At 36.6% G+C, this 14048-nt stretch overlaps 1 protein-coding gene across 8 annotated transcripts in view; it reads right to left on the bottom strand.

The window, feature by feature from the left end:
* LOC147393967 (Tetratricopeptide repeat (TPR)-like superfamily protein) overlaps positions 1-2562 on the bottom strand; it is a 58214-nt gene extending 55652 nt beyond the window's left edge. For 7 of the 8 annotated variants that reach the window (XM_086453920.1, XM_086453921.1, XM_086453922.1 and 4 more), the window contains exon 1: positions 2296-2560. In XM_086453920.1, coding sequence (XP_086310046.1) covers positions 2296-2416 — 121 coding nt within the window. In that variant the 5' untranslated portion in view covers positions 2417-2560. Of the gene's footprint in view, positions 1-2295 lie in introns of all 8 variants that reach the window. The other variant, XM_086453924.1, reaches the window with a different exon arrangement.
* Positions 2563-14048: the final 11486 nt, after the last annotated feature.

The raw sequence follows: 14048 nt of genomic DNA, 5'->3' as shown, positions 1-14048 counted from the left end.
TGATACGTTCAAGATATTTTCACACCAATCATGAGGCTTTATAGTTTATTGGTGCTCAGAAAAGGTAAAGTGGATGCCTTTCTTGCAAGAATATAATTCCATGCTCTATCATCATGCACATGAGATGAAAGACGTGAGATCTATAATTATAAGCAACTTTGGAAATAAGTTCCATTGTGAGCAAAACAACACAGTGGAGTTTAGTATCAAATTTTTCTCACACTGTCTCTGTTTTTCTTGTTTTTCTTGGTTGATGTTTCTTAATTCTTTAACTAAAGACATGTATGTTAGGATGTATATATATTAACATACTATGGGTTAGAAATTTCAGAATGGACAGATTTTTTGTGAGGATGATCTATATGCCGAAGAGATCATCCTCACAAAAAATCATCCCATTCCGAAACTTCAAACCCCATCAAAAGTGGTTTACAAATAATTGGTAGTCCACAATTCTTCAACATTTTAAATTTGGGTTAGAAGTTTCGGAATGGGCTGATTTTTTGTGGGAATGATCTCTAACCATAGAGATCATTCCCACAAAAAATCAGCCCATTCTGCAATTTCTAACCAATATAGGACAAAAACCATTGTCACAATGTGTGTCCCTTAAACTGTCTATATATATATACTAGCGTTCACCCGTGCCTATGGCACAAACATCCTCTATTTCACGAGGTAAAAGCTTAAAAATTAAAATTGGAGGGGTATTATTGAAAATTTTTTAGGGAGGGTTAAAGGGGTAAAAGTGAAAAAATAAAGTTAGAAGGATATTATTAAAGAATTTTGAGGTTAAAGGGGGTAAAAGATGAAAAACAATAAAGTAGATTAAAATGGATAAAAGAGAAAATATAGTAAAGTTAAAAGAAGTGAAGAGTAAAGGAAATAAAGTGAGCCCCACAAAATTATAGCTTAATGGGAGATTTATCCCCACATACATGCACAAAAATGTAACACTCAGCCCTAAAGGCGGGTTAAGGGGGTAAAAACGCGAAAAAATAAAGTTTGAAGGGTATTATAAAAAAAATTGAGATTAAAAGGATAAAAGATGAAAAATAATAATGTGGATTAAGAGGGTAAAAGAGGAAATATAGTAAAGTCAAAAGAGATGAAGAATAAAGAATATAAAGTAGGTCCCACGAAACTATAGCTTGATAGGAGGTTTATCCCACAAAACTATAACTGGTGGGAGGTTTATCCAAGTTGAATTTGTCTCCCACAAAGGTGGGCGTTATCATTGTTATTAAAAAAATTGAGGTTAAGAGGTAAACAATAAAATGGCTTAAAGCGGGGATATAATAAAGTTAGAGGGAGTAAAGAGGAAAGACAAAAAAGTGTGGTGTAAGTCAATGGGACATTTGTCCAAAAACAAAACTGTAGTCGAGGGGACATTTATACCCAACTCAAAAAACACAAAATATGGGTTAGAAGTTTTGGAATGGGCTGAATTGTTGTGAGGATGATCTCCATGATGAGGAGATCATCTTAAATCAGCCCATTCTGAAACTTCTAACCCCAATTTACAAGTTACAAAATTGCGGACCATCAATTATTTGTAAACAACTTTTGATGGAGTTAGAAGTTTCAGAATGGGACCGATTTTTTGTGAGGATGATCTCCTCGTCAAAGAGATCATCCTCACAAAAAATCAACCCATTCCAAAACTTCTAGCCCATATTTTTTTTAAAAAAAATTGGCACTATGTTTGGCTCTCTTTAGGGCCTCCAAACGCTCCCCAAATATATATTTGGGTGGTTGACAAAGATATTAAATCATGCCTACAATAAATTAAAGTACCAATCCAACCAGAAGTGCCAACTTAGCATAGTGGTAAGACGTGTGGAGTATTGTTCCCACATCCTAGGTTCAAATCCCCTTGAACCCAACTTCATTTGCTAACCCACTATCCCTATACCTATCCCAAAAGTCACAACCAAAATAGAAAAAGTAGTTTGATATAGCATATAAGCAACGTATTTTGGCCTTGGCCTTGGTTACTTTGTTGTTGGATGTGCGGCGTTAGCCAAGATCGTCGCCAACTTATCGAAACTACTATCTAAGGATGTATAAGCAGAGATGGAACAAGTCCTCAAATTCACTTACTAAATCTATATAAAATAAACAATAATAACAACATTAATTCCTCAAATTTAAACAAATAATATTCCAAAGGGATCACAAAACGAGATACTATGCATCTTCATTACACACATATAGCACTTTTTCCATGGGAATTCTACATGCATTGTAATTCACAGAAAAAAAAAAATCAATTATACAGCAATGAAAACCTACAGGAGAGTGGGATAAAAGACGCATTGGTAGTATTAGTAGTTCTTCTGTGAGTAGTAGCGATGGCTGCTTCACCATGAAACCTACTTCTCCTTAATAAACCAAATGCTTTTCGAAGAAACATCTCAAAAACAAACCCTAGAAAATCGAAGAGAGAAATTTTTCAAAAAGAATAGACCTAGAAATTTCCACACAGAGTGAAAGGGTTCATACGAGCTGAGAAAGAGTGAAGGATCATGTGTGTACCGTGTGTACGCCACAGTTGCTGTCTTCTTCTGCTAAACCGCCACCCCTTTAGATGACTTAGGTGAGTTGACTCTGGCGATTCATCCAGCGGTGGACGAGTTAAAACCATTTAAATCAGTTTTCATACACCGAAGTCGCATTTGCAAACGCACATGTATCAAACGGATTTATTTGTAATTTAAAATATCAATTAAAGGGTTTTTATAGATTATAATGCAAAAAAAAAAGAATATTTTTTGTAATTTTGAAAACTAATCATGATTTGTAATTTAAAATACCAATAGAAAGATTTTCCAAATTTATATAGTAAAAAAAAAGTATAATTTTAAAAACTAATCAACGTGGTTATAGGATTGTGGGATTGTAATTTTCTTGATTTTTTACTAAAATAACCATGTGATTACATTAAGTCTAAATGTAAAGGTGGGGACATTTGTGAGATCCAAATTTTTGTGTCCAACCACTTCTACTCATTCTTCCTCATTATATTATACAAAACAGGATTTTGTCCCAATCAAAAAGACATTTCACGATCGTAGATTGGGTTGCGAGAATCCAACGTTAAAAAACACTTTTCTCTAAAACCAATAAAAATGCAATAAACCACCTGAGATTACTCTTATTAAAACAAAACAAAAAAATCCTACTATACAAGATGATGATCCACACATCTAATGGTAGAGGATGCTTCACCAATAACAAGATGCAACTAAAACTACAGTCTAAGATGATGTTGCATAGATCCTGTGGTGGAATACATTTCTCGCTAAAATTGATGCAATTGCGTACAACTACCCATTACACGATACAACCCCAATATCCTTTTATTTTCTCCAACGTTTCTGTAGACACCTCAATTTGCACGCCCCTACTCGAGAAAAGTCCACAAAAAATGTGTTTTAAGCCAAAATACCGACAAAAGACTCAACATTATTGTAGTCATGCGCATGCGTGCATGCATCAAAATTATGGTTCTAAGAGAATTTCATCCATGAGATCTCTCTAAAAATTTCAACCGACATTCCAACAAATATAAAGAGTAATGACTCCATGAGAGTATCATTTTCCATAGGATATCTTCTCGTGTTAACACCAACATTAAATCTCTCTTCTAGAGAGGTACATTGCTCACTATCTGTGGCGCCCCGCTGAACGCTAACACAAATCCCCATGTCAGATCTCGAGGTATTATGTAACACCTCGAAATTTCGGCATGGTCTCCTCTGTTTATGTTAGCATTCCAAGACGTTCAACCTGCACCTGATAACCGACATACAATCCTGGATACATATATAATATAATACTAGCGGAAGCTTATATACGTCTAATAACGTACGAAAGATCAGAGTGCGGAAGAATAATCAGAATACAGGATTACACAAAATTTCTCACTCTAACATAAGCCCTATCGCTCAGAACAAAATCTATAATATTTCTTTTTTGGACAAATCGACACTAGTAGGGGTAACAACCCCAATACTCACCAAGTGACGAACTCTGGCTGTCTATCTGACCAACCAGATGATCCTCATTCGTACTCTATACTTGCCTCGCCAAGCTCTGAATCTGAAAACTAAAAAATGAAGAATGAAAGGGTGAGTAACAATGGTTACCCAGTAAGGAAGCAACAATTTCTGTCAATAACCTTTCCTAACATGAACGAATAAACATACTGAATCATTTTTAAATAAACAAAATTTTACAGAAGAAAACTACGATTAACTGATACATATAGCCAGGGATAAGCAACTAAACATTTTAAAACTCACATTACATCGATCAGCAGTACTCACTATAACATTCTCTTTTTATACAAATCTAATTGATCAAATGGAAACAATAAACATGCATTTCATTTTATATATCAAAATAAGCAACAGATACATAATACACAATGGTGGAGTATTGGAATTAGAGAGTTGGGATTCACGACTGGATCGCTCCCAGTCGGGACATGATGTCATAATTCTTTTCTGGCTTTTAGTTCCTGATTTTGTGACTGGTCGCTGTTTACCACGCTTGGTTGACCATTTATCCGGCTCAGGCTGGCCGTTTGACGTGACCGTAAGCAATGGGTCTCTTTTCGATGTGTCAGAACGTTCGACTACTATAGATTGTTAGTGATCACTGACCAATCATCTTCGTCTATGCCTATCAGGCGTACATGTGATTCCCAAAGATACAAACCATTCGTATACGACCACCTTTACATTACAAGTTCACTGGTAAAGATAGAGAGGAATAAACCCGGATTTCAGTTGTGACTCCACTCTCATACGCGTCCCATACCACGTATGAGTTTGGTGGTCCCTACCGTACATCCCAGGATAGTACACCACTCCGGATGATATGATGCACTATCCCTTCAGGCATTCACAAACTCTTTAACAGCTCACAAAATAGCTACTTATATATATTATTTTCATTTGAAAACAAAAGAGAAATTAACAATACAAGGTTGAGAATAGATATTCAGTTTCCTACCATGCAAGTGTGACCACCCGGCCTAAAATAAATAACATAACAGAGCGCCTCACGCTAACAGAAAGTAAATAAACATGCAACCAGTAACATTATCCCTGGATATCCGTTCACCAACCTGCATACAACACAACAACGTAAAATGCAGACATCACCCCTCGGGTGTGACTCTCACATTTTACCGTTTCATACCCTTTTTCCCTTTTTTTCGACTTTTACAGTTTTCAATCTCTTCATAAAATATCCATTTTCTGATATTCATCAACTCAATATGAGTTCATTGAATATTAAATCACAATTTTCAACTATAGAATTTATTTCTATCAATAATATTGAAAAAAAAATACAAATTTCATATCAAAACGGGGTCCGAGCAGTGCACAAGACCCAATTTATGGCAATAACCCGTTAAAACACCCTACCCACGTATAATTTATTAAAAATACAATTAAACATATCAAACATGCAATTTCTGGCGTGAATTTTTGAAATAACAAAATAATTCTATATTTTAAAAATACATCCAAATTTTTCGATAAAATCCTAAATGTAATTTTCACAATCTAGATTACTAATAGAAATTGAGAGTTCCTTACAATCTCTAGGCGAAAGGATAAAAGCTTGTGCGCGAAAATCGAGGCGATCGGCGCGGAAATCGAGACAGACCGAACTTTGAAGCGGCTGATTTTTGAAATCGACCTGGTGGTTTTGAAGATCTCGATGTGCTCGTCTCTTCTCCCTTCTACGGCGAAAGGCGGTTTGACCCCGAAACCGATGAAAATCGAAGTCGAAGTTACGAAAATCTCCGTATAAAAATACGACTGATTTTTAACTATACGGGGTGAAAAATACGAGAAAACGGAAGGAATTTGGTTGGGTTATGTAGAGAATGAGGCTGCGGGCGTTTCTCCCTTCTGCGTCGAAAGACGGTTTGACCGAAACGGACGAAATCCGAGGTCAAAGTTTCGAAATTTCCGTATCCAAATACGGCTGATTTTTGACGATATTGGATGAAATAGAAAGTGAAACGAAGAAAGGTTGGGTGGGTTTTGTAGAGAACGTAGCTGCGGACCTTTTTCTCTTCTGCGGCAATCGTCGAAAATGGACCGTTTGCGAGAGATCTGAAGTGGAAAAATCAGAGGAAAAACAAATTTCTTTTTTTTTCGTTTTTTTTTTTTCGCACTGTTTGGACGAGTGGGGAAGATGAGAGAAATTTTTTTTTTTAAAATGTTATTTAAATAAAATGTGGGACGAATTCGGTATTTTGTCAATTGTTTCGATCGATGATAATTTGATCATTCGGATTCCAAAACTGACAAATGAATACTCTATTTCATCTAATTTTTCGTTCCGGATCTAATGGTATAGTCAATTTCTACAAATTATGTCTCCATCAAAAGTTTACATTTTTGGCCTGAGGTGACCCATAAACTTGATGTCGTTTTCGTTTTTGACGATAATTCGATTTTCTGGTCTCCAAATTTGACAAATAAATAGTCCATGTTGAATAATTTTTCGTTATGAACCCAATGGTATGATCGAATTTTACAAATTATTACTCTAATAAAAAGTCACTATTTTAGCCTGGTCCGACCCGGTAATCGAGGATTTTGCAACTTTTATATTCGAACTCGCATTTGAGCATGCTTACAGGCTAAACTATGTTTTTCGATCATTTTGAATCTAATGGTGAGGTCAGATTCCATTAAAAATGATCAGAAACATCCTAAAATTTTACCCCTAAATCCCACTTTCAAGATTTTCTTAAAATTTCACTATTTATTTTTTCCTCGAGATACGAATTAAAAATTCGGGGTGTTACAATTGCACATACTTACATCTTCATGCATCCGACCCATTCATTGTTTCTATTCGTTTTTTTTCTTTCTAAAATGGTCAAATTTCAAAAGTAACTATTTCAATGGGGGGGAGAATGAGGTGATTAACACATTTCCTATTCTCTAATCGAACCTCCTTACCTAAATCTAGGTAGACCATACCCTTTTTTTCATAAATGAGAGTCACTACAGATGACATGTAAAATCGATATTTAAATAAATTATAACTCGTATCCATTCACACTTATTTCCAAAAAAAGAATGGTGACGACTCCAAATCAAATAACATTGAGATTCACATGATGAACATTTCATGTCTATAATTTCTTTCTCTATGTCTCTCACCTTTCTATTTTCCTCCTTCAAAATCTAACAATTTCAATCAAGTCTCATTGGTAGATCACTCAATCTCCGGTTTCTTTCTAATATTTTATTATTATTGTAAAACCATTAAATATTTTAATCTCTGCCTATTTTCAATTTTGATCTTTTGCTGTTTGTTGTAGAGAAGTTAAGATATTCATCCGCTAATTCAAAATTAGTGGATTTGGATGGCTTTCATAACCCAAATATGACTTTTTCTTCATGTAAATTTTAACACATTTACACTAGAATATACGCACACTCTCTCTCTTTCTTCTCTGTTGTTTTATCATAGTGCACACAGTTCACACAACACACAAACCTCAAGACTTTTAGATTGGAATTTTTTTTTAAAGATTATCTGGGTTAAGGCAGACCCAAATCAAGTACAACCTCACATAACGCATCCCTTTCTTATCCTGAACAAGAATAGGTAATAGAGCACTAGGGAGTGAATTACAATCCAAAAAAATGTAGCCTAGACTATCATTTCTCGAAGCTAGCATATCAATAGCCTTGTTAGCTTTTCTAAAAATATGGGTTAAGGAGATCTCTTAGAATCTTGGGAGAATGCTCCTAATCAAAAAGATCAAATGAAGAACATGCCAAGGGCAACTCCAAGTGTCGTTGAGGATGTTCATCGCCACTAAGGAATTAAATTGAATAGTGATTCTTGAGGTGTTGGAGGATGTAGCAAGTCGGATACCCTCGAGGATACCATGTAACTCATGATGTAAAACAGATCTAAGAGTATCACAACCCGCCAATGCAGCCATCACATTACCCTCAAAGTCACGAATGATGGCTCCATAACCTCCTCTTAGAGTAGAGAAAGCCCCATCAATGTTAATGGTGATCATACCCACTAGTGATTTTGTCCAAGAACAATAAACTCATCTAGAATGGTAGAAGGAAGCTTGGAACCCCTAAGCATTGATAAAAGATCTATTGTAGTCTGAGTTTTCAATGAAGTCAATAATATCCTCGAATCTAATCCGAATATCTTCCCAAATATTGCAAAATGCCAAGCCTGGGTTCTTGCAGTTATTTTGGTAGAGCCGATTGCACCTTTCTCTCCAAAGATGGTATAAGAAAGCACAGAAGACAACTTTGTTGATTCTTTGAATAACTGAGTAGCCTTTAAAATTATTGGTAACCCAAGCTATTTCTTCATCCCAAGTACCCGGGGTCCTGTGCAATAGGCATCTGTACGTAATGTCAGCCCAGATACCCTTTGAAAATGAGCATTGGTTGAAAAGATGGTTTGTGTCTTCTACATGCTCTTTACATAGACTACAAGTAACATCATCCCTTATCCCTCACTCAAGCTTTTTTAGGTTCTTGAGCCTACCTTTTAAGGCAAGCCAAGTAATGAAAATGTGTCTAGAAATACTGGCCTTGTTCCAAACCAAGTGAGCCCAACTAGATCTGGTGGAAGGAAGCAAAGAAGCTTGCACTGTTGAGCTAACAGAGAATTCCCTATTTGCATTGCATTTCCAAACCACCCTGTCCAGTGCACCAATGTGGATAAGAACCTGATCAAGTAATTGAGATATCGAGAGGAGGTGATTTTCTCTGCTAACTAGGATATACCACTCCCCATTTCAAATAATAGACGAGACTTTAGCCTTTGGCCCAACTCTAGAGTTGAATGCAAGCTCCTCTCTAAAATATGAATTCATAATGTCGAGGGGGTGCCAAGGGTCATCCTAAAGCTGAGTAGATCTGCCATTACCTATAAGATGTGAGATATTGTTTAAGGCAGGCTTCCTGCCCTTGAGAATCTTCCTCCAACTCCAAGAGGACTCCTTGGGAATTTTCAAAGTCCAGAAGTTCCTACATTTTAGAAGATGATGCTTGGTTCATCTAAGTCAAAGGGAATCCTAGTTCGAACTAATCATTCAAGCATATCTAGAAATGGCTGCCTTGTTCCAAGTTGCAATACTAACAATACCAAGCCTACATTTGATTAAAGGTTTACAAACATCACTCCAACCAACAACATTACTACCTCTCTGACTATTTGGTCCAGACCAAAGGAACTTAGCACACATTTTTTCCATTTCTTTGACGACCTTGGCAAGGTGGATGAAGCAATTGCACCAATAGACTTTGATGCTAAGAAAGATAGATCTGACAAGCTCTAGCCTATCTGCATAAGAGATGAATCTACCTTTTCAGGACTTAACTCTCATGGACAACTTCTCAGTCAAAGGCAGGCAATCTCTAAGGGTCAGTCTAGAAGTGAGCTAAGGGAGCCCCAGGTATTTAATTGGGAAGGACCCTTTCTTGACCTTAAGAACTCTTGCTACGTCAATTGCCAAACTTTTGTGGTCTCCTGCTAAAAACAAAAAACTATTGTCGATATCGACCTCAAGACTAGTGATGCCACTGAATTCAATAAGAGTGGAATGGATAATCTCGGCACTCTTCATGTTGCCCATATAGAAGATGAGGAGATCATCAGCAAAATAGAGGTGGGTGATCTTAAGCTTCTTACATCTAAGATGGTACTCGAACTACTTATCTTTGACCCTCTTCAAGAATAGGGGGTTTAAAATTTCCATAACTAGCACAAATAGGTAAGGAGATAAGGGTTCTCCTTGCCTCAAGCCTCTTTTACCTTCAAACCACCCTATGAAAGAGTCATTGAAAAAGATAGTGTAGACAACACTCGAGATACATTTCACCACCCAATCAATAAAAAGAACAGGGAAGTAGAAGGCTTTAAGTGTGTCTCTCACGGCTTCCCAGTTAATAGTATCATAAACCTTTTTCATATCTACTTTGACTGCTCCTCTAGACTAAGTCTTCTGCTTGTGGTAATTTTGGATAAGCTCGTGATCTAGAAAGATGTTATCTGTGATGTTTCGGCCTTTGATGAAAGTAGATTGGTTCAACTCTACAAGTTTGTGAGTCTCCTGACTGATTTTGTTGGTTAGCACTGTAGACACGTGATTTCGTCATTACGACGACCACATCTACGATGGTTTGGAGTCTCCACCATTCATATTATAAGTGGGTGTGAATGGTCACCCGATGTGCATTTTTTTGAAAAAGTAACATTTTTGACGTTTTAGCGACTCTCGATGGATAGGAACTAATCGAACATTTAGATTCGGGGTAAGCGACTCGGTTAGAGAAAAGGGAAGGTGTTAGGCACCCTTTTCTCCCCACTAAATAGTGATAACCTCAACTCAACTCGGTCATTTTGATTAAAAAAAATACGAAAAATGATGTGCCACGTGTTGTGCATTTGTACCCTAGATAGGGGTTCATTTTCGACTTGATCATAGGGTCATTCCATTGATGGAAATGACCCTTATAGACCTTTAGCCTTGGGGTCCATTCATCCTAAAAAATAAAATGAAGGGGAGAGGGTGGTAGAAGAGGGAGGAGGAGAGGGTGTAGAAAAGAGAGAGGGGGGATTGCCTTGAACCCACCTTGTATCTTCTTTCTTCTTTTCTTCTTCTTGAGTCCTTAGTATTTTATGAAAAAACAATTCTTGTATGGTTGAAGGAGTAGAGAAGAGATGATGAGAGAGATGAGTGGAGTATAATATTTTTTTTTGTATATGAGACTTGAGGAGGATTGGTGATGGTTGTTAGTAGTGAGAGTTGGAGATAATTTTGTAGTGAAAGTTGGGGGCCATTTTTGGGAAGAGGAGGAGGGTATTTATAGATGTTGAGGAGTTATTTTAGGGATATAATGGAGTGAAGTGAAGAAAAAGGGTAGAATAGTTATGAGTTTGAGAGAGAAGTGGGTGTAATTTAGAGGAGATTGGAGGGTATTTAGGGAAGGGGGGTTAAATGGGTGAGTTTTGACCCAAATGGTTTGGATCCTACCCAACCCATTTGGGTGGAGTGTTTGGTGAGGTAAGTTTAAGATGGTGGTTGAGATTAAATGGTATTTGGTTTAAGAGAATGGAGGATTTAAAGAGGTGGTTGATGATATTTTGGGAGGGTGAAGGAAATGATGCCATGTGTTAAAGTGGGTGGAAATGAAGGGTTGGGATAGGTTGATGGGAGAGGTTGAGTGTTTGACTTGAGAGGATGGTGTAGGTTTAGGTTATAGATGTAGGTTTTGTAGGGAATGATGAGGGTAGATTAGGGGAGGTATAGGTTAGGGGTGTGGGTAGATGTGTTTGATTTGAGAGAAAAGGTGATGGGTTGATGTGTGGGTAGATGGGATTTAAAGCAAATTAATGGGGTAGGTAGTTGGGTGAGGGAGGTGAGATGGGGTGATGACATGTGTCATCTTTTGATGATAAAAGAGTGATTGGTTGATGTGGGTTGTGGTTTATGGGTTAGGGTTGTGGGTTGGATAATGAATTGGATATGGTTAATGATTTGTGGGCTTTGTAGTGTTGGGCTTGGGTTTTAGAAATGATTTTGGGTTTTAGGGATTGGTTGAGGGTTGTTTTGAAATGGATTTTGAGGGTATAGGTTGGTTTTAGATTTTAGGTGATGTGGGATTGATTTTAGGCTAGGGGTAAGATGAGAAATCGATTTAGGAAAGTGTTGAGGGCTTGTGGGCCTTAGGTGGGCCTATGGTTTTTACGGATACGGAGGTGGAGCGGTGGTAGTAGAGGAGGGGTAGGTATCCCAAGTCTCACATTTTTAATTTTTTAATTTTTTTAGATTTTTGCAATCATTAGTTTGATTAAAAATGCCACGTGTTGGCGAATCGGGCTTTTTAGGCCCGTTGGTGAAATTTATCAAAATTTGGTGTTTTTAATTTTTGGAAGCGGAGCGGCAAGGCGAATATTGGGAAAGCGTAAGGTAGGTAGAGTCCTTTTGGTGGCCTCCTAAACCATTGAGAGATCTTAGGGGCCTCGGTTTGGTCAAAATGTTACTTTTCAACGACTTGGGCCCTTAAGGCCCGTTGGCCCATTTATTCGGAAAATCTGTATTTTTGGACCCTTTCGAGAAGTGGCCCGTTCAAATTGAGGTGTCTACAAGCACTTTAAAATTAATTTTATACAATACATTACAACAAGAAATAGGTCTATAATCGGAAAGCACTCTAGGCGAATTAGTTTTAGGAATTAAGGATATGGAAGTCCCATTAGTTTTCTTAAACATGTTCCCACTCTTGAAGAAACTCTTGATCACCTTAAACAGGTCAAGTTTAATGATGTCCCAAGGTTTTTGGTAAAGCAAGCATTAAATCCATTGGAGCCAGAAGCCTTGAAGCCATCCATGCTGAAACAAATGTTTAAAGCACTCCATCACCACTATTTTTCACTTCAATCTGATTTCTTCTATGAAATCTAGAGGGTTGTGTAGTTAGTTTTTCAATGTTGCAATTAGTGCGGGTCCGAGGATTGTGTTAGATTTGAAACCTTACTTTGACTAGACTTGCTTAACCCAAAATGATAAAAGATGAGTCAGGCTATCCTTACTTGGTAAGATTTGAAATCTTACTAAGGGTTGTTGGGTCCACTTGGATCATCACATTGGCAATCCAACACCTCTCCCTCTAAATTTCATGAAAAAACTAAGATTAGAAAAAAAAGAGCTGTTATTGCCACACCAACTGTGTGTAATTCTTTGATGATTTATGCAAGAATTGATGTGGCATTAGTAGTTAAAAAAAAAAAATCAAAATATAATTTATTTTGGGCCTTGATCGAAGGTTTTGAAAATGATGGCCACCGATGTCCCAAAATTTTATTGACTTCTAGAAAGAAATTAAAATCAAACATTTTTCACAACTGAATTTTAATTTTAGACATAGAGTCAGTCATGCTATCTTTACTTAGTAAGATTTGAAAATCATACTAAGGGTTGTTGGGCCCACATGGATCATTACATTGGCAATTACCACAGCCTCCAAATTTCATATAAAAGCTCATATTAAATAAACAATCTTTTTGGACTTGATTAAGGTTACTTTTGAATTTCACGGCTAATGAACCCTTAAAAAAAAATCATTTCTAAAAGATATTAAAAACAAATATTTTTTTTTGGACTTGATCTAAGGTTTTGAAAACAAATGACTACCGAACCCCTAAATATAAAATTAAAATTCAACAGTGAAAAATAAGCTTTAAAGAATTAGAAGCAATTTTGATATGAAATTCTTCCCTTTCTCGCATCCAATCAGGTAAAAGGAACGTTTCCGAAGGGGAGTATTAATAACAGATCGAAGAATTCACAGCCAAGCAAAGTTGGGCAGAGATCTATTTTTTTGTAGCATGAGGAAAGCCATCTCTCAATCCCAAGGCATTGACTTATGAATCGTAAGCAAACAACGGAAATGAGAAGGATCATAGTTATAGGATCTCCATTACTGATGGAAAGCTATTCAACCAAGTTCTTCGAATTTTGTACTCTACAACCTTGTGGCATCCCATTAAGTTTTTAGATGCTACAATGGGTTACGATCAGGAAACTTTCCTTAGTGAGTTAAGAATTGATAAAGGAAATCTTTCTTAGTAAATTGTTTTTCTTAACATAAATATTCATCAAACACAAATTAATTAACTAATCTTAATATAATTGCAATTTCGCGATCTCAAATCATCCTCAGAAATTTTCTAAACTGATATTTAATTTGATCATAAAGACAGATATTTATATGAAATATTCAACACAAGGAATACTCATCGTGTAAGGAACACTTGTACATGTCACACTCGTGTCGTAGCATAGGTCCGGGCATTCACCAGTGTATGCAACATGGTACATGAATTTACCTTGAGGCGATGACTCCTAAGGCTTTATCAACAACTACAAATAGCTACTCATTTAGAGTGCTGATTTTGTAACTCAAACCTGATAGGTTAACTCACTGACATAGCAGGTGCAAAAACCGTAGATTTTT

Source organism: Akebia trifoliata, chromosome 9 (genome assembly GCF_017979445.1).
Source record: "Akebia trifoliata isolate Shusen 1 chromosome 9, ASM1797944v1, whole genome shotgun sequence".
Classification (NCBI taxonomy): domain Eukaryota; kingdom Viridiplantae; phylum Streptophyta; class Magnoliopsida; order Ranunculales; family Lardizabalaceae; genus Akebia; species Akebia trifoliata.
Note: the sequence above shows the minus strand (reverse complement) of the source record. Positions and strands in the feature narration are given on the sequence as shown.